At 41.8% G+C, this 26,926-nt stretch overlaps 1 protein-coding gene across 4 annotated transcripts in view; it reads right to left on the bottom strand.

The window, feature by feature from the left end:
• LOC122560737 (sodium/myo-inositol cotransporter 2-like) overlaps nucleotides 1-14,818 on the bottom strand; it is a 39,790-nt gene extending 24,972 nt beyond the window's left edge. For all 4 annotated transcript variants that reach the window (XR_006314796.1, XR_006314795.1, XM_043711731.1 and 1 more), the window contains exons 1-9: nucleotides 14,651-14,818; nucleotides 14,326-14,489; nucleotides 12,444-12,515; nucleotides 12,253-12,357; nucleotides 9,997-10,056; nucleotides 7,876-7,980; nucleotides 3,991-4,096; nucleotides 3,691-3,771; nucleotides 2,454-2,659 (exon numbers count right to left, since the gene is read on the bottom strand). Coding sequence is in view for 2 of the 4 variants with exons in the window: in XM_043711731.1 (XP_043567666.1) it covers nucleotides 2,454-2,659; nucleotides 3,691-3,771; nucleotides 3,991-4,096; nucleotides 7,876-7,980; nucleotides 9,997-10,056; nucleotides 12,253-12,357; nucleotides 12,444-12,515; nucleotides 14,326-14,481 (891 nt within the window). In the remaining 2 variants the exon portion in view is untranslated. The remainder of the gene's footprint in view (nucleotides 1-2,453; nucleotides 2,660-3,690; nucleotides 3,772-3,990; nucleotides 4,097-7,875; nucleotides 7,981-9,996; nucleotides 10,057-12,252; nucleotides 12,358-12,443; nucleotides 12,516-14,325; nucleotides 14,490-14,650) is intronic.
• Nucleotides 14,819-26,926: the final 12,108 nt, after the last annotated feature.

Here is a 26,926-nt window from a genome sequence, read left to right on the forward strand (position 1 = left end):
GGACACAATGTCCCTCATTGGCCACAAACTGCAGCAATGCAGTGATTCATGTGACTGTCTGGCTGTCTCCCTGAACAAGTCATCATGGACAACCAGGCTCTGCATCTTCAAGGGCTGATGGAGAGGTGCCCACTCCTTGCATCCATCGCCCTAGCCACTGGTCCACAGGGGGATGGGGAGCATTCTCATCCCATCACATGTGATAGGACAGAGTCAGGAGGTACCTAACCAGTGGGGAAACCACACACACAGTCCCCTTGTCAGTTAATATCCGTTTCAGTACAGGGGTGGCCAGGCTCTCCATCTCCAACCTGTCTGCCCTTCTTGGACCCTTGGATGTTCAAGCTCAGGAAGGTGAACTTGCCTATGGCAGCATTTCAATGATGGTTGCTGGTACACCCTTTGAAACAGGTCTGTCCTTCCACAGCACTCTGCTGGTATAGTGGAGAGGTGCCAGGATGGTCATAAGAGGTTGCTGAATGCTCATAGACAAAGGGTGCATGCATCTCTGCCAATGACTATGATCATAGGCAACATGAAGGTTGTTTGGAGGCAGTGGTGAGCTGGTACTACCAGGAACTTGTTCCCGCTTCCTTGTTGAGGTTTCCCGGCATCGAACTTGTCTGGTGAATTGCATTGAACAAAAGTGCAGGGGTTAGGTGAATTGGCCATGCTAAATTGCCCGTAGTGTTAGGTGTAGGGGTAAATGTAGGAGAATGGGTCTGGGTGGGTTACGCTTCGGCGGGTCGGTGTGGACTTGTTGGGCCGAAGGGCCTGTTTCCACACTGTAAGTAATCTAATCTAATCTAATTTAAAAAGTCTGAATATTAATGCAGTGAGTTGTTCCAATGTTCCAATATTCTGGGGCTAGACATCTGATTTCCAGTCACCCATCACGTTCACTGTGACAGAGAGGCTCTCCATTGTAGTAGCCATTTGAACCACAGAGAATAAAACCAGGGACATTCGAGTGAACTGTTAAAAGATACTGGTTTGGCTTGAACTGGAATGTTGCGTTCAGTTTAGGGCACAATACTTTAGGTGGCATTTAGAATGCATCAGAGGGGATGCATAAAATATTTATGAGTATGGTTCTAAAAGTGAGAGAGTTACGTGGACAGATTGTGAGAAGCTGGGACTGTTGTCTTTGGAAATTAGAAGGTTGAGAGGGGATTTGAAAGGGCTTTATTGAACTCCTGGGTGTTTGGGTCAAAGCACAGAGCAATGACATGATCCTATGAGCTCTGAAAGATTGAGAACCAAAGGAGTCCTAATTTAAAAGTGCTCACGATGACAAGAGGAGAAAGATTTTACACAGCTAGTAGTTAGCATTTGGAATACACTAATTCTCATCTCAGGAGGAGGTTGGGTGAGGGTAGAGGAGGGGTGGAGGGTCATGCCTTCATCCTCCTGACATTCTCCAAGGATTGAGTAAGTCCTGAGAAAGGGCAAGGGTGGCCTTCCTAGCCGGAGGCTAATGGACACCCACAAGTGGCCAATCAATATCCACTTAAAGGTCTACTTGGCCACTGACACAACCAGAGGGGGATGGAAACAAATACTAAGGTAGGCTGTCCACTCAGAGTTGGTCTCCAGGTCTGCCTGGGAAGGAGAGAGCCTTTTTGATTATGCAAGTTTCTCAGGCATTCTCCTGCTCTTTCAACTGATCTCAAGATGAGTCACAAAATTGTAGGTCAAGGCTGCTCCAAGATGAGTGTATAAACATTAAACTCATTACTTGTGCAGTACTGAGGGTGTGCTGCATTGTTGGAATTGCTGTCTTTGGAATGAGACATTAAATCGAGGGCCCATCTACCTCCACTGGTAGATATAAAAGACCCCACGACACTATCTTGAAAAACAGCACAGGAGTTAACCTTCATCTCCCGCCCAATATTTATCCCTCCAATCAAAGTCACAACAGTCCATCTGGTCATTAGCCCACTGCTGTTTGAAGGAGTCTTGTGCCCAACCTGATGATTAGAAAGCACTTTAAGACATCCAGTCACTGTGCAAACATTTATATAAATGCAGGTCTTCTTCCTATCTGTCCTATAACATGATCATCCAAATCATCAACAGATTGTCTTGAGATTCCTATCCTTCCCTTCCACAAACTTACAGAAACTTTATAAACCAGAGCAGCTCTTGAAATTACAAAGTACATTATTGTAAAGAGATGGTGTGAGAATCTGATACAACAACTGAGAAATTAGTCTGGGCCCAACCCATGCTGATTTCTTTCCACAGATACTTTATACTTCGGGAAGATTAAGGAAAGCAGTAAATTCTAGTCTTTACTTTCAGCTGAGCCAATCAGATATGCGAGTGCCAGTGTGGAAATGCTGAAGTGTTAATGTAATTGGTTGGATGAGTCATTCCAAGCTTTATATTGAAAAACTCAGAAGAGAAGACTGAGGTAGGACACACTAATATTAACAAAGTGATGATACCTGATCTGTGCACCAATACCAGATCGAAGGGATAGTCATTCCGATCAATACACCTGGCCAAGGAAAGTCAGAGGTCACAGGGTCCCGAAATATGTGGAAGGCATCATTCCTTGGGAGGCCACAGGTTGTATTGAGGTCACGGACACTGGGGATGGCATGGAAGTATAGTTCCTGAAGACCTGAATAACCATCAACCTTAACGAAAGCTGCAGAGCAGAGACTGGTTTTATTGATCCAGCAAAACTATACATTCATCAAGTTAACTAACCCCCATCAATCAAACCTGCACTAAAAAAAAGTAGCTAATCCCCTTTCTACAAAACCAATGTTTATTTGCAATTATTAAGATGCAATCTTTATAGAAAACCATTAAATGAAGATTATTCTTTTGGATAAAATTTACCTACTATTTCTTTTTATCTCTTGTTAAAGGCTTTCTTCTCTCCTTTAGCTAATTGGCACCTTTATATTATATGGGTTATTCTGAGCTCAATGATGGGAGAGAACTTCAAGAGATGTTCCTGGAAGTTACCATTCGCCTCCTCGGAGGATGTAAAATGATCCGAGCAAGATCTACCCATTGATAAGCATTAAGAACTCACTGTACTGGGTTACACTGGTTTAATTGGTTTTATTTGTTCCTGGATATGATATGAGAGTGAGTCTAGGTCAATAATTATTACTCATACCACTGTTGTTCTGGAGAAGGTGGTAGTGAGCTCTCTTCTTGAACCACTGTTGTCCCGGGTTGTAGATAGATCCACAATGCCACCAGTGAAAGAATTCCAGGACTTTGACCCAGCAACAGCAGATGAACAGCGATATAGTTCATATTTAGGATAGTATATGCCTTGAAGGGGAAATCATAGGTGGGCATAACCATGTATCTGATGCCCTTGTCCTTCTCAGTAGCATCCTCTCAGAGTCAGGAGGCAACAGCCAATGATGCCACCTGGTTTGGAGACACCTCTGGATAAAAGCAAAATCTCTGCATCTGGTGATTCCTGGAATACATTTCAGTTGCTGCTATCATTCCCCTATATAGTCCTTCACTCCAGAAATACTAGTGCTGATGGTTTGATGGATATCAGCCTTACTTTGTGATTGGTATTGGCCGATCAACATGTTACTGGTATCAACCTTCATTGTACAAACCCAGTGCAGTATAAATGAACAGTCAATTTTGGTTCTGATCAGTGCAGGTTTAACATTGAGCACATGGCTCAAGTGCACTTACCAAATCCCATGAGAACCAGAGCCCCAATCAGCATGATCACAGTCTGTAGGGCGTCGGTGTATATTACAGCAGCTAGCCCACCTAGTACATAAGATAAACTAAAGTAAGTACTTGATTGGTTAAAAGCAACACTAATTTTTCTTTTCAAAAACCAACTTACAAAGATGGCTTTGCTGACATAGGCTCTTTGAAGAAGAAGGAGGAAGATGAGAATTTTGGAGACAACACCAGGATGGGATAGTGTTGTTGGATACATTTACCTTTTACATGGGAAAAATGCTCACAGTTTGTTGAACCTACCCCCAACAGTGTAGAGAGTAGTGATCGCCAATAATCCAATCACTGCAATGTACAGGTCCCAGCGAAGAGCTTGCTGAATAAAGACAGCTCCAGCATAGATATCAACCTGCACCCAATACATACCACAAGATACATTACTCAGCAATACAACATCACAGAACCTCACAGCTCAGCTCAAAACCACCAAATCTGATTTCTTACAGGAGGAATTATTTACTTATCCTTTCACAGAACATAGACATCACAGTATTTATTGCCCATTCCTAATTATTCTTGTGAAGGTGGGTGTAAACTGCCTTCTTGAACTATTAGATACAACCACAGTGCTGTTAGGAAGGCAGTTCAAAGATTTTAACTCAGTGACAGTAACATAGCAGCAAGATAATTCCAAGTCAGGATTGTTACGGTCCAGTTAGGGATTGTCAGAATTTCAAGAGAAACTTGAATGATTTGATTTTACCATTAGAACCATGCCATGGTTTTACTTTTTTAAAGAACACAAACTTTATTTTCCAAACTGGACTCAAAACAAAACAATAACTATTCATTTAACAATATGATTTATAATTATATACACTCTGCATTTAGGTTTATTCCTTATTCCCTGTAAGAATTAATCCTATAGTTCTGTAAGGAGCACCGATAAGAATGCCACAAGAAACTAGCTTTAATTCTCCTCAGCTCCAGGCATTCTCACAAGAAAGTCTTCCATTTACCACCTCTTGATGCCTCAGTCCCGTGTTCAGTTACGTTCAGTACTGGTTACGTTCAGTACTTCCAAGCTAACCTGCTTTCTTTGGGACAAGACTCAGTGGAGAACCACTGTAGATTCTTCCACAAGTTTCAAACTGAACAATCCTTTAGCTTTTGTTCCTTCACAAAATTCAAGCTGTGATTAAGTCTCACTTGTACACTGCAGACCGAGTGATTTTAACTCTTCTTAGAGGGTAGGTCTATCGATCAGCCAGTGAGTTGCAAATCACACAAAGTCCAAACTGTAACAAACTTTCTCAGCAGATATTTCAATAGATTGAAATCAGAGAACCTCCCAAAGCTCTTGTCCACAAATCAATCTTTAAGTCAATTATCACTCATTTATAAGTTCAGTTTTGATCTGTGAAGTAAATGGGTTTTACCATCTATTTTAAGCAATGTTTTAAAAACATTTTGTTTTCTTGTGTAAATGGCTTTTACAACTCATTTACCCACAAAAACTAAATGTTTTTAACCTAATTAACCAAAAACAAACATCTCATTGGAATTCACATTTTGTAAGAATTCCAGACAAAAGGTTTCAGTCCTTAACTAAATAAGCCCAGCTAATATTTTATAGCTCCAACTCCCTGTTGTTCTGATTTTATTAAACAAAATGGGTCGTCTTTTGAACTGCCATCTTTCAGATTTTCTCTCAAGCCCAACATTTAATACCCCTCCCTTTGCAACTTTAATGTCCTGAGAATTACAAATTACCTCTAAAATATTAATATGAACCATGAAGGGGAGATTCTCAATTGGATTGTGTAAGGCTGAGAGAGTACTTCAAAGGCAATAGAGCTCCCACATGTCTGCTGCCCTTATCTTTTGGAGGACATAGGATTGAAGACACCGTTGAAGCAGCCTTGGAGAGTTTGAGCAGTGCAAATTGTAAATGATACATTTTGCCTCATGGCAAATAGACAGAGTGAATGTTAAAAGTGGTCAGTACAGTGCTAGACAAGTGGGTTGATTTATTCTTGATGGTGTTAAGCTTCTTGATTGTTGCTGGACGTGTACTCATTTGGTTAAGTGGAGAGCATTCTATTACAGGACTGGTTTATGGCTTTTAATGATAGCCAGGACATGAAGAGTCAGCAGGTGAGTTATCTTCCACAGAATTCCTAGCTTCTGACCTATTATATTGTGTGAATATTGCACACCATGTATCTGCCCAAGTCTGAGTGTATTACAGGTCTTAATGAACAAGGACAATGACACCTCAGTGTCTGAGAAGTTGTGAATGGAGTTGAAAATTGGGCAATCAGCAAATATCCCCACTTCTGGCTTTATGATGGAGGGAAGGTCATTGAAGAAGCAGCTGAAGCTGGTTAGGCCTAGGACACTACCCGGAGGAACTCTTTTAGTGGCATTCAGGGATTAAAATGATTGACCTCCAACAACCACAACCAACTTCCTTTGTGCTAGCTGGGACTCCAACCAGCAGATACCATTCCCCTAATTCCTACTGATTCTAATTTTGATCCCTGATGTTTTACTTGGTCACATACTGCCTTGATGTCAAGGACAGTCAGTCCCACCTCACCTCATCTCTAGAGTTCAGCTGTTTTGGCATGCTAACACAAAGGTTGCATTGAGGTCAGAAGCTGAGTGGCCCCGACAGAATGCAAACTGAGCATCACCTACCAGGCTATTCTATAAATGCTGTTTATTAGCACCGTAGGTGACACCTTCTCTCACTTTAAAAATGACCCAGAGCAGACTGATGGGGCTGGGTTCGATTTAACCTGCTTTGTTTGAGGACAGGACAAACCTGAGTAATTTTCTATGTTGTCGGATAGATGCCAGTGTTATAACTGTACTGGACAAGCTTGGCAAGTTCTGGAGCACACGTCTTCAATACTGTTAACAAAATGTTGTCAGGGCCCATAGCCTTTGCAGTATTCAGCGTTTTCAGTCACCTTCGAATATTGTGAGGGATGGTTAGCTCAGTTGGCAGGATGGTTGGCCTCTGATGCACACTGACAGCATGGGTTCAATTCCTGTGTCAGTTGTTGTCACCACGAATGCCCTTCATTGACCGTGCCAGAGGAATGGTTGAACTCACCACCATTAATCTCTCTCTAATGAGAGAGCAGCTTATAGTCCTTGCAGTGATTTTCACTTTTACTTGATCATGTGGAATGTGTCAAATTGGCTGAAGACTGTGATGGTGGAGGCCTCAGGATCATCCACTTGGCATTTTCGGATGAAGAGATGCACTGATTTGCTGGGCCCCCTCACCATTATATGGCAAGACTACCAGCCTAGATCTGATCCGTTGGGTTGTGGTGTCATGAAACTCTGTCTATCATAAGATGGATCCACTGTTTAATATGCAAGTGGAGATGTAGCTTCTCCAATCGATTTTTAGATGATTACCGTCATTTTCAGATGGTAACCAGCAGAATGTTGTTTGACCTGGGACCATGAGAGTTCATGGACATGGAATAAATATTGTGAATCTCCATGGTAACTCCCTCTTGACTGTATTCCACTCTGGTGCTAACTCTAATGGCTCAATTGTAACCTGTCTTATTCGGGGTTGGTCACGCTGGTGCCTGAGAGATAATCATACTCACAGAATCATACCCATGTAGATATTTGCAGGCTGTTCTTGACTAGTTTGTGGGGAAACTGTCCCAACTTTGGCACAGCCCTAGATGATATTGAAGAGGACTTTGCAGTTTGATAGGACTGGGTGTACAATTGTCATTTCTGGTGCCTAGGTCGGTGTCAGGTTGTTCCTCCATGTCCCCAAAGTATTATCCTGAGCTTCTAGTTACATTAATCTACAATGACATGATGACCATGACACTGCATTTAATTCTTGTATACAAGGGACACGCTATAATGCTTTATTTTTCCAAAGTGAAGTATCTGTAATCCAATACACCTGACTACACTTACAATTGACACTGCTCAGTTTTATGCCTCACCCATTTACAGATTTTTCTTTGCTCCTTTCCATTAATCTGTGAGGAACTCAAGGAGGAATATTTCTTCCTACATGTGCATTCACTCTGTTTGTGTTTGCTAATCATTTTCCAGATTCAGAAATACAGATTTTTCATGCTTTGGAAGCATTGTTCCAGAACCTTCAAGTTGGTCTCTTCAAAATTGCATACTCACCGATATCTTTGTGAATATGTAGATGAATAAGTAGAGAATTGCAATAAAGAGCCGAATTCTTTGGCCTCCAAACCGTTTTCGTAAATATTCGGGCATGGTGGTGACCTGCAGGGACAGAATACCTTCAACTCTATTCTAATGTTAAAATCACATGGGAATCAGACACAATGAGACTTATTTATAATGTTTATGATTCAACCTTGCCCAGCAATCAAATGTGTAACCATTCCGAGATGCAGGACATTCTTCTTCAAAGATGAAAGAGATTGAAAGAAATACATGAGGAGTGAGCATTTAGACAATTATCAAAATTGCACACTGAGCAGACAGCATGGATTAGAAACAGAAACTCAATGCTTCCAGAATGTGTAACCAGCCCAGATCATACAAAGTCATTACCAATCTTGATGGTAATGTTGCAAAGGAGCAGAAGCCAGCTCAGAAAAATGCATGGTACAACAGTCATGCACAAAGATTGTGAGGAAGAACACTCTGATAATGATGATTGTGCAGTGATGTTGAGTGACAGCAATCAGCAGCAAGACACCAAGCTATCAAACAAGTGCAGCAGAGAAGAAGGTGTACCTCACCACACAGGATATGTGATCACAAATTGTCCAACTTCCAAAGCATTAGATTGAATTTTAAAGCGGCATTCTTGTAAAGTCTGTTTCAGTTAATTATCAAATTGACAGCACATGCCAATGTATAATCATGTAAATCAGTTTGGAGGATGCTTTAATCGTTGGGAAATGAGGGTGGTGATGTATTATATCTCACAATCAGTATGGCAGTATACCTTCAAGGGACATGCTCATGATATTATCACTGTACCTGGCCTGAGGTTGTAATGATTAGTGGTCATGCCTTAAAGCTCGAGGGACCGGTCTTCAATTCCGCCCTCAGGCAACTGTCTGTGTAGAGTTTGCACACTCTCCCCGTGTCTGCGTGGGTTTCCTCCGGGTGCTCTGGTTTCACCCCACAGACCAAAGATATGCAAGTTAGGTGGATTGGCCATGCTAAATTGCCCATAGTGTCCAGGGATGTACAGGCTAGTTGGATTAGCCATGGGAAATGCAGAATTACAGGAATAGGGCAGGGAGGTAGAACTGGGTGGGCTGCTCTTTGAAGGGTCGGTATGGATTCAATGGGCCAAATAGACTATTCCACATTGTAGGGATTCTACGAACCATCACAGACTCCATCTTACCTTGAATTTCTCTAAGTATGCTGCTCTGCTGTAACCTGATACCTTAATATTAGCCCATATGTTATGGACTAGGCCAGACCACTCAAAACATTCTTAAGCGAGCAGCCCAGACCATAACTTTGCAATTTGTTTTGGTAAATGTTCAGTGAAAATTACCCAGAGTAAGGAAGCTAGGTTGACTACTGGATTTTAAAACAGACAAACATTTATTCACAAAATTACACAATGAAACACAAAGAATAGAATAAAGAACCCCTACAGAACTCAGACTATCCAAACTAGATTTAAGTATGCTGTTCCGAATATACACAACAGTCCCAATCAGCAAACCCCCCTTAAAAACACAGTACCAAAAAAGGATCATGCTCATGTTGAAGTTAGGTTGAAGTTAGAAGGAGAGAGAGTTTCCACATAGCTCACTGTTAAACTCCCAACTATTTCTGGACTGAACTAAACTGCTCAGTTAGAGTGCTGACCACTTCCCTTTCATTCTACAAGTCATTTCTAAAACATGGCCACTTTGGACCTGAAATCTCATCTGCTTACGTATAAACAAAAGGCCTCTCAAAATCCTTTTCATCTCTGTACCAAACCAGACTGATCGGAGCCCGGCCTGGTTTATTACCCCTCTGAAAGAAATCAGAGCCAAGGAACAGCTTTTAGAAGAAAAAGGACTAGCATTGTAACACATGCCTGAGGAATGTAATGTTTATACATTATCGTTAATTGCTATAAAGGACTGTTGGTTTCTTCAATATCATGATATCCATTTCCATGTGTTATGTTATAGGAGATAACATAAGCAACAGATGAAATGGCTTGCTAGTGGCAGGCTCAGCAAGGATCAAACAAATGGTGAAGAAAAGGAAAGCTTCCCATGAATGAAGAGATCAGCTTGTTTTTAACTTTACCTCAGCTGCAATGTAAATGGGGAGAAAACACCAAGCCAGCAGGATCACAATAATCATTCCCTAGAAAAAGAGAAGTCGAGAAATTACAATCAGGAACTGGAACAAGAAAATTCTACCACTGGGTATTGTGACCATACCCTTCCAGACAACAGTAACTTTCATCCTGTTAGTCTCCACCCTCCTCTTGACTGTAGGAAACATCCATGATGATAATTGACAACCCAGAGACCCATCCCTGATCACACTATCAATCCTCAGATGAAGCCTTTGAGAAAAATAATACAAAGCTGTGGACAGACTGAAACAATGCAAAGCATTACACATCCAATGAAAGAATGGTATTTATCTCAGAGTACAAAGTGAAACACTGAGATTTAGAAAATCGTAACAATGAATATGATGGAGTTAGTTGAGTACATAAATTAGGCACACGTCAATATAATGACCATATTTCAAAAAATCTAAAATCACTTAAGGCTAAGGTAGATGCATAAGTGCCAGACCTGTAGGACAGAAAAGGAGAAGTTTCACTCCTGCATAGATTTGAGTTGATGTCAAAATGTAGTTGTATTCATAAAAAGGGACTGGCCAAATGTCTAACTAAAGTAGGCGATGAGGATAAACGCATTGGAAAATAGTTTGAATATTTTATATAACACCTGACTCAATCAGATACATTATTTATATAATATAAATGGTCAGAGATTACAGATTGTAATTAACAGCTGTATTCTTAAATTTTGCATCAATTTATTCATCATAGAATCAGCTAAAGACAAAGCTGTAATTTCTTTAACATATTTTGCATGCTCAATATCTCCCAAAGCACTTCATAGTCAATGAATTATTTTGAAGTGTGTTTATCTCTGTTATGAATGAGACCAAAACTGCTCAGATAAATCCACAAATTTAAGATTAAAGAGACAATTCATACACTTTAAGTGCCTGATTGGTTCAAGTATAAACTAGACATGAGGACAGCTCACCTGCTCTTAATGTTATAGATTTTTTATATCTGCCTGAATAGATAGACAGATGTCTTAGTCCAAAAGACTGTACCTTAAAGAACAGATTTTCTCCATGACACACAAGTGGTAACCTGTATTAGGTGTTGTAAATCTTAGGGTGGGATATTATTACACCCTCTTTAGGAATGATTCATGTAAAGTGAAATGCAATGGATTTCGGTCTCCATTTCCAGCTCAGGAAGTCTCAGTGCCTTGAACAACGTGATGACTGACATTTCAATTTAGTGCAATTAGCAAGCAGACTTCAAAGGCTGCAAACCAGGCATGTACCCAAAACTTCAATTTCACACCAACTGGTCACTATCTTTAAGGCAAGCTAACACTTACATCACCACCAATATTATAATTGCAGATGATTAAATACTTTGTTTATTTACTTGTGATTCTTACGATAACTTAGTTAACAATGACCTTATATTAGATGAACAGATTAAGATTGTTTATCTATCTACATCTGATTGACTATTTCACTGTCTGGATTTGTCAGCTCAGTTCTGAAGTTGGGCCAATCTCATGACTAATTAGTATATTCGTTTTGGTGATTGGTATAATATTCATATTTTATTATTCTTCGTGATCCATCAATCCAATTCTTTGTTCAAAGTATATATGTAATGAAAATGTAAAAGATTAACATAAAGTAAATGATTTCTTCTTCTAATTTTCAAGGAATCATAGAATGGTACAACCGCGAAAGAAGGCCATTTGGCCCATTATGCATTGCTAGTTCTTTATTCTAGCATTATTTTATAAGCTTTTAAAATATTTGAGACCGTTTGTCACACAACATTTGACTACTTGGAAGGTGACAGTTCAGGAGTGAGGATAGGAACGGTTTACATACAGAATTACAGGCAGATCCTGGGGTTGCAAATGTGTTCCATTCTGGAGCCCATTCCTAAGTGGAATTGCATGCAAGTTGGAACACAATACAGGACAATGGAAAGCTGCCGTTCATTAGTACAGGAAAACGTTATCTGTCAATTATAACCATGTGTGACCATGGTATAAGCTTTTGTAAGTTTATTAATAGGGGACCCTATGTACTTTGAATCCTTTATCTAAATGGTACACAATTGCTCTCTTACACATTGGTAGTTTTGCATTATTCTATAGCAGTGTTCCTCATCTTAAAGAGTTGGGCTGGAGAGGGAAGGCAAGACAGAATCTTTCTAAATAGGTAATTGTCTGTGCTAATAAAACCTAGCAAATTTGTCATAGGGCTCACATTGAATTCATATGCACTGACAGCGATCCCAGAGGCTGCTCCTGTTCCAGCTAATCCGATGAAATGACCACTTCCCACATTACTGGCAAACAGTGATGCTCCAATCTAATGGAAGAGAGTAAAGAAAGTCTCAGACTAGGCAGAGTCAAAGGCCACAGTCAACAAATGAGATCATGAGCCAAAATACTCACCGGCCACCATACCATATTCCTTCCAGCTAGAAAATAGCCTTTCACAGTGTTCCTCTTTGTCCTGTACATAGACTGACAAAAACAATGCATCATTCTTAATCGAAGATAACGTGTACCGAGCAAACTATAAGGGTGAAATCAATACAGTGATCTACACCTTTCTCATTGATTAACACTGGCTCTCAAAGCTCTACAGGTAGCTACTGTGGTCCACCTGGATTCTTTGTTATGTCCCATCCCCGATAAAGAGCTGAGACACAATGCCATTTCCACACAAAAGCTCTTCCTATGTCAACAGCAGGCCTGTGCTGGTATGTAGCTTTTACTCACCCACCTGCTCTTTCCCCAAAACCCATTATCTGATGATATATTTCAATAGTTGCTTTAGAATCTGATTCCACTACCCTTTCATATAGTGCATTCCACATGGAAAGCACTGCGCCTATTTTTCTTTCTCATACCAACATTGACTTCCTTATTTACTTTATTAAAAGCATTGATGATTTAAATACCTTCACTCAAATCCTCCCTTAACCTTCTGTAGGGAAAGTGATTCTAATTTCTGCATCTCTAATTTCTCCACTAGTTTACACACAGAATTATAGGTAGTCACCAAAGCTGGTAACACATCATATTTGTCCTTAAAGGAGTGTGTGTAGTTCTTATAGATGGGTAACAATATGGGTCTCACATAGGTTAGAACAATCCCTGCAGCCTACAAAATAAGGCTGAGGTCAAGAAGAATACTTTTGGAGGTTAACATGCCACAATCCATGTTGGCTGTGTTCAAATTGCTGGAGTAAATCCAGGTGCAAAAACCTTCCCCAGCTGACCAACTTTGGACACTACATACCTGAAGTCCCCTGCTCATTCCACATCCTCTTTATGCCTTGACATCCTTCCGAAGTTATGTGTTGCCCAAATTTGAATACAATATTCCAGCTGGGATTTTCTAAAATTAAGCTTTCTTATTTTCATTAAGGAATATATTGAGATTATGAGATACAGGGGTGACAATGTAACATTAGCCCACACTTGGTTCCATTGGAGCAAACAGCATACAAACTGCATGCAGCCTGCTCAACAGCCTGACTGTAACACGCAGTTCAGCATGAAATGCTCTGCCGACCGATTGAATGTTCGGTATGATACAATGGATGTATCATAAGCACATGACAATTAATCTACACTCTCTAAAAAGCAGCCTGTCTCTCTTAAAGGGGAGTTGGTACACAAGCTATTGGATCAGTTTCAGAAGAGCTTTGTTGAAATGCAGACGACTGGCTAGAAAAAGGGCATTTCAACACATTCAGAAGCTCTTAGTGATGACGGTTGGTAGGACTGGAAAAGCCATGGGGCTGAGAGACAGAATACCCATTTAGCTGAGAGTAAGAAAGGTGGGTCAGAGCACCAACTGGGTACAAATGACCAACCGTGAACGGTTATTTATTGAACGGTGTTTGACATCACAATGAGCATCCTGTGAATATATCAGTGGAAACATGATGCACCCAGACTAATGCCCTTCCAGTCAGAAAGTGCCACATGAACCGCACTGTAAATGGACAGAAGGATTCCAATTGTCATTTTAGATGTTCTGGTCTCTGTAAACCAACACCAATAGCATTACTGAACCCAGTTTTACAAGCCATTTCTCCATTGACAAAGCCAAAGATCTGTTTGATTTTACAATTTTTCAATAGCCTTTTCAATTTGTCCCACTAACAGCACATCTGGATACTGTTGTGCATACACTTCCTTCTTACAAACACAAATACATTATCATCCAGACATTTTTTTCTCTGCAGCTGAGCTCACACAGTCCCAACCATTACCATCCCCCTCACCAGGAAAAATGGCTTCCAATGAATAGAGTTCTTACCCAAAGTCCTACAGCCAAGACAAACACTAAATATACAGTCAGGATCACAATGTCAGCCACATCCAGTGTGTGTGGTTTTACTGGAGCTTGAGCTGTGCTGCCTGGGGTATTTGTTGTCTTCTCCATCGTCAAAGTGATCTCAGTCTTCATTTCCATTTCTCAGGCTTTGATGAGAATCAAATGGGATTTCATAATTAGCAAACGGAATGATCAAAATTTTATGCTAATATAAATAAAAAAGTGCTTTAAAGTTATATCTGTAATCTGTCAGTTTTATCTTACAGAGTGTTGATCAAGTGGGTGGCTCCTGTTTAACATCTCTTACCTGGCTTTCAAGTATAATTCTTTGCCTTTACATTGACCTCACACAGTAATGCTGAATTAACCTTTCTCTGCAGCTGTGTTTGAGGGGTATCACCGGAACAAACAGAAGCAGGTAATCTTCCCGTATCATGCGAGCTGCTCTCCTAACAAAACTTACACAAAAATTTGCTCTTTCTATGGTCCTAAAAGTTCAAATTCCAATCTGAGGTGTTATTAAGTAAAGGAACAAATTCACTTTGGGTTAAAGTTTAAATCAAATCTATTTCTGTAATGTTAGTTTAAGCACAGCCAGGGAGAATCCAATCATGTCACAATCATCTGAACCTTGGAGCCCTTTAACAGCTTTCTCCTTATCTCTTAGGCAAAAATGAGGGCTGCAGATGCTGGAAACCAGAGTCTAGATTAGAGTGGTGCTGGAAAAGCACAGCAGGTCAGGTAGCATCCGAGGAGCAGAAAAATCGACATTTCGAACAAAAGCCCTTCATCAGGCTTCATTCCTGATGAAGGCCTTTTGCCCGAAACATCAATTTTCCTGAGCCTCAGATGCTGCCTGACCTGCTGTGCTTTTCCAGCACCACTCTAATCTAGACTCTCTTCTCCTTATCTCCCACAGCTTAATGTTCTCCTTCAATCCCATTCCATAAGGTGCTCGTACCTTGCCTCCAAGCCTCTGCTCATACCACCAAAGTGAGGAGTTTCTATGTCAATGCAGCAACTCCATTGATCGATTGAACATCTCACTGTCTTTTGCAGGAATCAGGATCGGCAAAATCCTCAGCTAAAAGGATATTGCTGGCAAAGAAAGCTAACTGACAAAACATGGGTGAATTGTCAGCTGTTTTTCATCCATTCAAGTTGGTCAGTGAAAGACTGTATGAAACATCTACACCTATCCAATAAATGTCCACTGTGGGAAATGCTTCACCAGTGAATTTGGGCCTTTAGCATGTTAACGCCCGAAAGTTTTCATTTCCTTAGCTTTCATATGGTTCAAGAATGAAAGTTGCATTCTTAATGTGAAAGTGAGGCGATTTCAACCAAGCAGTAGGACTCATAATGTGGCTCATTTATTTATTTTTATTCACTCACAGGATGAGGGTATCTCCGCATCGGCCAGAATTTGTTGTCCATCCCTAATCGCCCAGAGGGCAGTTAAGAGAGAACTGCATTGGTGTGGGTCTGGAGTTACATGTAAGGACAGGTGAGGATGGCAGCTTCATTCCTTAAAAGACATGGGTAAACCAGATGGGTTTATCCCCCAACAATCTATGGTCATCAATTAGATTCTTAATTGCAAATATCTATTGAATTCAAATTGCATAATCTGTTATGGCAGCATTTGAACCTAGGTCCAGAACATTACCTGAGTCTCTGGATTAACAAGTCCAGCGATTATACTACTAGGCCTTTTAGAATTTATGCTTGCTAGAAGAAACACACATTTCGATGCAGAGACCCATTCTTTTCAGGCAGAGGGATATTGTGAAACCTTGCATTTTCCTTTGGATTACCTGGAGCACAGGAAGCCTCTAGGTCCTTGATGCCTTTTCTATAGCAACACTACAATCAATCAGTATCAACTTGCCAACTAATCAGCCTTTCTTCCTGTAATATTGAGTTCTCCAATTTCAAATAACCTCCCTTCTCTTCCCCTGACTCCCTCCCAGCCCCTTTCCTTCCCTTCCACTCCATCAGCCACCTACTGGAATCATTTCACCCATTGATCAACCAGGACATACCCTCTACGTGTCTTCACCACTCCCCACTTTACCACCCTGCCTCCGTCACCCCCTTTATCTGCAGCGCCCCCAGTCCTGAAGAAGGGTTACACCTGAAATATCAACTTCTCCAACTCCTGATGCGGCCTGTCTTGCTGTGTTCTTCCAGCCTCCTACTTGTCTATGATGGTTTGAATTTTAGCAATTCAGTCTTTGTCCTAATGAGTGCAAGAAAAACAGTTTCAACACTATGTCTCTTTTCAGTAATATTCAAGTTCTGTACTACCAACTAAGTAAGATGCTGATTAGATAACAATTCATAGGATTAGATGGGGCAAGTTACTATCAATGTCAACTCTGATAAGATTAATACCAAACCTCCAGAAAGTTCAATGTATAAAGTTGATATTAGTCATTGTTAGGCAATGATGATCACTTTCTTGATCAATCTGTAATGTAACAGAACTGACCTACAATGTCTGCAGAGCAATGTGCATACAATCAAAAGCCCATGGGAAATATGCACTCCAGGTGAAGTCCTGCCCTTTTTCAACATCTTCTCTCTGGTAAAAATCTTCTTTCCTTCTCTCCTCCTCCTCGGTCTTTTGGTAACCGATCGTGCTCTGTATAACCTTTTGTCATTCTCTCAAGGATGCTGTAAACATGGGCAATGCCAAGTAATGCCCTCATGCCTGGGAGCAACTGACTTGTGCAGAGCCTTGAACCCTGTGCATGCTCCTGCAATTCTCACCATGCCATTGGCTAGACATTTTTGCAGCTTTAAACATCAAGGGAAAGCACCAATCATTTTTACAGACTCAGCAAGGGCCAGGAGAAAAAATGTATCTATCTGTAAATAGTCAATGCTACCCTTCAATGCTGTGAGGACGATGCCAGGGGATAGGGAATTTTCTATTCTACTGCTGAATGTGAAGCTGTACAAGGAGCATTAGCTGGCAGCATCACACTCTGCTTGACGGCAAATCTGCCTGCTGTGAATTACCAGTGACTGATTGTTGTACTTATGCTAATGATCTTCCCAAAGCAGTATCTCTGCAATTTGCCCCAAAAGTGTCCACACGTGTCACAAACATCATTTTGTACTGAGGGCACTTGTGTGCCCCCCAAGAAACAGATGTGAACCAGTGTATTGGCCTGTTCTGAAGATTTTACAAATAGACCCAGGAACATTCACAAAGACAACAATATCAGCCTGGGACAATTTTATTTAAATCAGAACAGCATGGCTACACACTAAGGCTGAGTGTGTACATAAGCCTGTAGAAACATTGCACTGACATACTTTGAGCTGAGCTTTAAGTACCATAGTGCATTTTTTTTGTTTTTTTTAAACTACTACAAAGTGCATTTATTGAAGTTCTGAGAATTGCAAACTCTTAATTGCCTTGTTAACTTGTAAACAAGTAGTTTAGAATTGTTACTGTTACTGCATGCTGATTCGTTGAGCTTTTTATAATCAATGCTGGAATTCACTCTTAGAGAAAATGCACTGTTCAAAGTTTACAAGTTGTGAAGCTGGGATACGGTTGAAAGCACATTCAGCAGTAGAGGATTTCATCTCGTTTAGTTCAACCAAACTGAGCATCTATTTCACGCACCATAGTCAATTAATAGTGAGAATTACCTCAGCAAATACTTGGTTTAATTCTCAATTGGTAAAAATGAAATGCAAAGCAGTGAGATTTAGGGGCATATAAGACCATAAAATAGAATTGAGTCCTTCAGCCCATCAAACCTGCTGTGCCATTCGATCATTTTTAATTCATTCAAGAGATGGGGGCTTTACTGCTTACATCAGCAGTTAGTACCCATCCCTAATTGCCCTTATGAAGGTAACGTTGAGTTGTCTTCTTGAATTGCTGCAGTTCATTTGGCGCAGGTAGTATTGAGGGAGTTCCAGGATTTTGACACATTGACGCTGAAGGAGCAGTAATTTACTTCCAAGTCAGGATGATGTGTGGAATTTGCAGGTGGTAGTCATAGAGATGTACAGCATGGAAACAGATCCTTCAGTCCAACCCGTCCATGTCAACCAGTTATCTCAACCCAATCTAGTCCCACCTGCCAGCACCCAGCCATATCCCTCCAAACTCTTCCTATTCATATACCCGTCCAAATGCTTCTTAAATGTTGCAATTGTACCAGCCTCCACCACTTCCTCTCATTCCATACACGTACCACCCTCTGCGTGAAAAAGTTGCCCCTTAGGTCTCTTTTATATCTTTCCCCTTTCACCCTAAACCGGAGACCAGAATTGCACACAATATTCCAACAGTGTCCTAACCAATGTCCTGTACAGCCGCAACATGACCTCCCAACTCCTGTACTCAATACTCTGACCAATAAAGGAAAGCATACCAAACGCCTTCTTCACTATCCTATCTACCTGCGACTCCACTTTCAAGGAGCTACGAACCTGCACTCCAAGATCTCTTTGTTCAGCAGCACTCCCTAGGACCTTACCATTAAGTGTATAAGTCCTGCTAAGATTTGCTTTCCCAAAATGCAGCACCTCGCATTTATCTGAATTAAACTCCATCTGCCACTTCTCAGCCCATGTATCTGCTAGCCCTATCCTTCTAGATGTTAGTGGTTGTGGGTTTGGAAAGTGCAGTCTAAGGAGCCTTGGTGAATCTCTGCAATGCATCCTATAGATGGTATATATCGCTTTGGTGCATCACTGGTGGATGGAGGGGATGTTTATGGATGCGGTGTTGGTTAAACAGTATGCTTTGTCCTGGATGGTGTCAATATTCTTGAATATTGTCATAACTGCACAAAGCTAGGCAAATGGGGAGTATTCTATCACACTCCTGACCTGTGCCTTGTAGAGGGTGGACAGGTTTGGGGAGTCTAGAGGTAAATTGCTTGAAAGGATTCCTGGCCTCTGACCTGCTTTTGGAGGCACTGTATTCAAGTGGATAATCCAGTTCAGTTTCTGGTCAGTACTGACTCCCAGGATGTTTACATTTGAGTTTTCAGTGATGGAAATACTATTGAATGTCAAATAGAGATGGTTAAATTCTCTCTTATTGGTGATAGTCATTGCCTGTCTCTTGTGTGGCATGAATGTTATTTGTCACTTTTCTGCCTAAGCCTGGATATTGTCCAGGTCCTATTGGTTACAGACATACACTGCTTCAGTATTTGAGGAGTCACGAATGGTGCTGAACATTGTGTAACCATCAGCGAACATTCCCACCTCTGACCTTATGATGGAGGGAAGGTTGTTGATGGAGGACCTGAAGGTGGTTGGACTTAGGACACCACCCTGAGGAACTTCTGCAGAGATATCCTGGACTGAGATGACTGACCTCCAACAATGACAACCATCTTCCTTTAAGCAAGATATAACTTGCAATCAGTAGACAGTTCTTCCCCAGATCCCGTTGATTCCAGATTACTAAGGCTATTTGATGCCATGTTCAGTCAAATGCAACTTTGACATTAAGGGCTGTCACTCCCACTTCACCTCTGGAATTCTGCTCCTTTGTCCATGTTTGAACCAAGGCTGCAATGAGGTCTGGAGCTGAGTGTCCTTGATGGAACCAAAATGGAGTGTCAATAAGCCTGTGTTGTCTTGTCCAGCTGTTTGTATACAGGGCATACTAGATAATATTCCACATTGTTGAATCAATGCCAATATTGGAGCTGTACCGGAACAGCTTGGCTATGGGAGTGACAAGTTCTGGTGAACAAGTCTTCAGTTTATTGCTGAAATGTTGTCAGGACCCAAAGCCTTTGTAGTAACCATTTCTTGATATCACATGGAGTGAATCAAATTGGCTGAAGACTGCTTATGCCGTTAGGCACACAAGTAGTCCTATGTTGTAGCTTGAGCTGGTTGGCAGCTCATTTTCAGGTTTGCCTGCTGTTGCTCCTGTCATGCTCTTATGGAGTCATCAAGCCATACAACATAGAAGAGACTCTTGGGTGTGAGTCTGTGCTGATCTATCTACACTAATCCCATGGTCCAGCATTTGTAGTCTTGAATGTTATGTCATTTCAAGTGCACCCTATGTTGCACCAGGGTTAGCTCAGTTGGCTGGACAGCTGATTTACAATGCAGAGTGATGCTAATTCCCATATTGGCTGAGGTCACCGTGAACATTCCACTTTCTCAACCTTAGCCTTCCCCGGAGTTATGGTGACCCTCAGGTTAAACTCACAACCAGTTGTCTCACTCTATTGAGAGAGCAGCCTATGGCCTGGCAGGAGAATGGCAACTTTACCTTCATGTTAGACAAAGAAAGGAGATATACAACCTGTGACAGATGAGAATGCTTTACTGATCCTGGAATCTTTCCAAAGAATGGAGGATTAGAGGCAGCACACTCCCACATCCCAGTGGTCCTATACCATTTTCTGATGGTCTCTAGTAGTCTTTGGTGGTCTCACTACTAACCATCTTTGTTTATCCCCCAGGCTGATGTAGAGGAACTCCTGGACTTATCCCAAGGAGATGGTGTGGCTGTATCCCTGGACCTTCTTGTCCCTCCCTCCCATCCTGTTCTTGTTAATAGACTTTACGTTGGCGACTGGCATTCAACGCTCTGTCAATCATTTGTCTAACCCCTCTTGGCCAATGGTCATGAGACAGATATTCATGATGTCAGCTGACCATTGTCCCCTTGCTCAGGTTCTTCTGAGCATTAGTTTACTTTTATAAGAACAAATACTTCTTAGTTTTGAAAGCAATAAACTGATAATAGGGTGATTTAGCACCAGATAAATTGTTGAGACTAGTTCAATACACATCATATTTCTTCCTTTTTTTTCCCATGCTAAAGTTTTGAAAGTTAACTACTGCTGTAATAGCTGGTAAATGAAATCTCATGCTATAAATTAACCACTAAGAGGCTAGTACAATTACAACATTGAAAAGGCATCTGGATGGGTATATGAAAAGGAAGGGTTTGGAGGGATGTGAGCCGGGTGCTGGCAGGTGGGACTATATGGGTTTGGATATCTGATCAGCATGGACAAGTTGGACCAAAGGGTCTGTTACCATGCTGTATATCTCTATGACTCTATGAAAATTCAATTCTGACGGGACCCCAATATCTGACAACAAAAACGGTATGGTGGTGACTTTGACTGATACCATCATGGATGCGACTGCTACAGACAGATTGATGAGGGTGAGGATGTGGTCAAGTATGTCTTTCCCTTTTGTTGGTTCCTTTGCAGACCCAGTCCAATTCCCTTTCAGACTCAACCACCCGGGTCAGTAATGATGCTGCTGTGCCATTCCTGGATATGTCATGCCCCACTGGCAGGACAGACCCAGCTGAAGTGGTGGACACTGAAGACCGCCACTTAGAATAAATTATACACTCTTGCCATGCTCAGTATTTCCTCCAAGTTGTGTTCAACATGGAGAAAGACTGATTCACTGGCTATGTGGCAGTGGGGGTGGTAATAACCAGCAGGAGATTTCCCTGCCTATGATCAACCTGATGCCATGAGACTCCATGAGATTGGGAATCAATACTGAGGTGCCCCAGGACTATTCCCTCCATCTGTGTATCACCGTGCCAGCACTTCAGCTGGGTCTGTCCTGCCAGTGGGGCAGGACATATCCAGGGATGGCAATGGGGCTACCAAGAACATTGTCTGTAAAGTATAATTCCGTGAGTATGACTATGTCAGGCTGTTATTTGACTAGTCAGTGAGACAACTCTCCCAAGTTTGGCACTAGCCCCCAGATGTTAGGAGGGGGGAGTTTACAGGGTCAACAGGAGTGTGTTTGCAATTGTTGCTTCCAGTTCCTGGGTTGATATGGGGTGGTCCGTCCAATATCATTCTTTTAAGAAGTTTTACACCTGGAGAGTTGGCAACCATAATTAAATAGAAGATTGACTGAATGTAAGAATGCACATTCCTAATCTTTCCTGACTCATATTTGGCCAAGATTGGCAGGTGCAGCAGTCAATGTGCATTACAAGGTTATTGATTTGGTCCTCTCAGCACTGCGTTGTCTGCCTAACTGTTTTTATTTGCTTTATATTCTTTAGATTCTAAAGGCTGAATTTTGCCAGATGTGATCCCTGACACCTAATCTACTTGGCCTATGGGGAATTTTATCCATATTCTTTCACTCATTGCCTCATTAATTGTGTGACTAGTTTTTTTGGCATCAGTCTCATGGAGCCATGTGGCTATAGAGAAGGAGGCGACATTGAAGCTGCTGGTATCATATCTAAACCCCCGTAGTGCACCACTTCAGAACCACCTTCCACACTGTTTTACCCAGACATTATCCTGAAGGAAAGGGTCCAAGAGAAAAGCTTAGCTCCTTGCATTGCCTGGAGATGCTGATGGTTCGGTGGTGATGGACAGGAGGGCAGCACTATATCCTACTGACTGGAAAAGACAGCCACATCGTGAGCATTGTTTCCTCAAGTTATATTTTCTGCTGCGGGCTCCTCAGAATTGCAGAGAAATGAAGTGTGTTGGGCTGTTAATGATATTCAAGTGCATGGAAATGAGATAGTTGCCATGCATTAGTGAGAGTGTGAAATTGCAGTTCAGACTTTAAGGGGAAATTTGGTGACTGTTTTTCCTCAGAGTCAGATTTCAGTATCTCAAATGCACCTCATTGCCAAAATGATAAATAATTGGATAACTGCAGAGGGGTGTAACGTATTTGGAAGAAGCTATTGAAAAGGAGGTGGCAAGGTGGAAGAAAAACATACAAACATTTGTAGCTCAGTGGTTAGCACTGCTGCCTCACAGCACGAGGGACTCTGGTTCAATTCCAGCCTTGGGTGACTGCCTGTGTGGAGTGTGTACATTCTCCCCGCGCCTGGGTGGGTTTGCTCTGGGTGCTTTGGTTTCCTTCCAAAGATGTGCAGGTTAGGTGACTGGGCCATGCTAAATTGCCCAGAGTGTTCAGGGGTGTGTAGCATAGGTGCATTAGTCAGAGGCAAATATAGGATAATAGGGTAGGGGAATGGGTCTGGGTGGGTTACTCTTTGGAGGGTAGGTGTGGACTTGCTGGGCCAAATGGCTGGTTTCCACATTGTAGGGATTCTATGAATATACAGGTGTAGAGCATAGAATTATTATCAAAGCAATTCATGTTCCTCCTAAGCAGTAACGTCCTTTAGTTGAAGCTTGTTTAACTGCCCACTAGCAAACCATTCAGTTCAACTGGGACATGTACAGTCATCATCTGCACAGGGAGCAGTGTGTATTGGGGACATATACAGTCATCATCTGTACAGGGAGGAGTGTGTATTGGGGACATATACAGTCATCATCTGTACAGGGAGCAGTGTGTAATGGGGACATGTACAGTCACTATCTGTACAGGAAGCAGTGTGTAATGGAGACGTGTCCAGTCACTATCTGTACAGGGAGCAATGCGTAATGGAGACATGTACAGTCACCATCTGTACAGGGAGTAGTGTGTATTGGGCACATATACAGTTACTATCTGTACAGGCAGCAGTCAATAATGGGGACACGTACAGTCACCATCTATACAGGGAGCAGTGTGTTATGGGGACATGTACAGTCACTATCTCTACAGGGAGAAGTGTGTAATGGGGACATGTACAATCACCATCTGTACAGGGAACAGTTTGTAATGGGGACGTGATCAGTTACTATCGGTACAGGGAGCAGTGTGCATTGGGGACATTTACAGTCACTATCTGTACAGGGAGCAGGGTGTAATTGGGACATGTACAGTCACCATCTGTACAGGGAGCAGTCCATAATGGGGATATGTGCAACCACTACCTGTACACAGAGCAGTCTGTAATGGGGACTTGTACAGTCACTACCTGTACACGGAGCAGTAAGTAACGGGGACATGTACAGTCACCATCTGTACAGGGAGCACTGTGTAGTGGGAACATGTACAATCAGTATTTGTGCAGGGAGCAGTGTGTAATGGGGACATGTACAGTCACAATCGGTACAGGGAGCAGCGTGTATTGGGGACATGTACAGTCACCATCTCTTCAGGGAGCAATCTGTAATGGGGACATATACAGTCACTACCTATAAAGGGAGCAGTCTGTAATGGGGACATGTACAGTCACCATCTGTACAGGGAGCAGTGTGTAATGGGGACATGTACAGTCACCATCTGTACAGGCAGCAGTGTGTATTGGGGACATATACAGTCATCATCTGTACAGGAGCAGTGTGTAATGGGGGCATGTACAGTCACTACCTGTACAGGGAGCAGTGTGTCATGGGGACATGTACAGTCACCATCTATACAGGGAGCAGTTCATAATGGGGACATGTGCAATCACTACCTGTACAGGGAGCAGTCTGTAATGGGGACATATAGTCACCATCTGTACAGGCAGCAGTGTGTTTGGGGACATTTACAGTGACTATTTGTACAGGGAGCAGTGTGTAATAGGGACATGTACAGTCACCATCTGTACAGGGAGCAGTGCATAATGGGGACATGTACAGTCACCATCTGTACAATTAGGAGAGAGTAAGAAAGCTGCATTTTGGGAAAGCAAATCTTAGCAGGACTTATACACTTAATGATAAGATCCTAGGGAGTTTTGCTGAACAAAGAGACCTTGGAGTTCAGGTTCATAACTCCTTGAAAGTAGAGTTGCAGGTAGATAGGATAGTGAAGAAGGCGTTTGGTTTGCTTTCCTTTATTGGTCAGAGCATTGAGTACAGGAGTTGGGAGTTCATGTTACAGCTGTGTAGGAAATTGGTTTGGCCACTTTTGGAATTTTGTGTACAATTCTGGTCTCCTTCCTATCAGAAGCATGTTGTGAAATTTGAAGGGGTTCAGAAAAGATTTACAAGGATGTTGCCCGGGTTGGAGGACTTAGAGTCATAGAGTCATACAGATGTACAGCATGGAAACAGACCTGTCCATGCCGGCCAGATATCCCAACCCAATCTAGTCCCGTTTGCCAGCACCTGGCCCATATCCCGCTAAACCCTTCCAAACCACATACCCATCCAAATGCCTCTTAAATGTTGCAATTGTACCAGCCTCCACCACTTCCCTCTGGCAGCTCATTCCATACACGTATCACCCCCTACGTGAAAAAGTTGCCCATTAGGTGTCTTTTATATCTTTCCCCTCTCACCCTAAACCTATGCCCTCTAGTTCTGGACTCCCTGACCCCAGGAAAAAGTCTTTTCCCTGGGGTGGGGGAGTCCAGAATAGAGGGTATAAGTTTAGGGTGGGAGGGAAATTTATAAAAGAGATTTAAGGGGCAACTATTTCATGCAGAGGGTGGTACACGTATGGAATGAGCTGCCAGACGAAGTGGTGGAGGCTGGTACAATTGCAAATTTTAAAAGGCTACTGGATGGGTATATGAATAGGAAGGGTTTGGAGGGATTTGGGCTGGGTGCTGGCAGGTGGGACAAGATTCAGGTGGGATATTTGGTCGGCCTGGACGAGTTGGACTGAAGGGTCTATTTCCGTGCTGTACATCCCTATGATTCTATGGCTCTAAATAGTGGCTTTGTGAACAATAATCACACCCCATTAAAAAACAAAAGGACGAATGTACTGATTTTGAAAACAAAAAAGACAATGTCCACAGTGAACTCCCTGCTTATGACACATCACCAGATCCCAGGTTTGCAGCTGAAACAGATATATAAGGCAGTGTAGAAAGAAGCGTTATAGCTGAAATGTTGACTTCACCTCCTGATGCTGCCCAGATTGCTGTGTTCTTCCAGCTTCCTGCTTGTCTCATGTGGGATTTAGAGCTACACGATCAAATTCTGCTAACCAATTCCTTTGAACCCCATTACCAGACAGATGCTTTGTTCATTTCCAAAATGCAAATTTTCATTTTTTCCGCTGTGATAATTTAGCAGATAGTTGAATATCAGGAGGGCTTTTCTGCCTCTTTGCCATTTCCCCCAGTGTTTCTATAATTCTTGCACTCACCCTTTTGTTAATTTTAATATTATGATACTCATTTACAAACATTCCTAGTCTTATTCAAGCTCATTTGCTCCAGGACTTCACTTTGTCTCTCTAATAGTGCATATAGGGTGTTAGGACAGCACTGCTGGAGATCATCTACACTCTGGGCCCTCTGTGCATTATCCAAACTCATTCCGTTTCTCAAGAAGCACAGTGGCACAATTTACTACATCAAAAGGGGATGAAGGTGTGGTTGAAATTCAATGTCAATTCCAGAAACAGACAAAAGCATCCAAATTCTGATTAACTAACATTTTTATTGCCAGCTTTAATTACTGATGTGTACAATACAAAATGAAAAATAAGATTAATTCTGCATATTAGGAAGCATGAACCTAATCTCCAGCTGCAGCAGTTTTATAAATAAAATATTATTAATAAATAATATTCACAATACAAACACACTATCTGACACTTGGTTAGGTGCCAGAGAATCACGCGCTGGATATCTCAGATTTAAGTGCCACTCATTTCTGCTCTGTGAAACTCAAAGACATTTCATTACTTTCATACATTTTTGTTTTCACATTCACTGAGTTGGATTATATTTATTTTTCAGGTGGGTAATTTACCTTCTATGTAGCAGATGGGCCTA

This window comes from Chiloscyllium plagiosum, chromosome 21 (assembly GCF_004010195.1).
Source record: "Chiloscyllium plagiosum isolate BGI_BamShark_2017 chromosome 21, ASM401019v2, whole genome shotgun sequence".
In the NCBI taxonomy this organism is placed as follows: Eukaryota; Metazoa; Chordata; class Chondrichthyes; order Orectolobiformes; family Hemiscylliidae; genus Chiloscyllium; species Chiloscyllium plagiosum.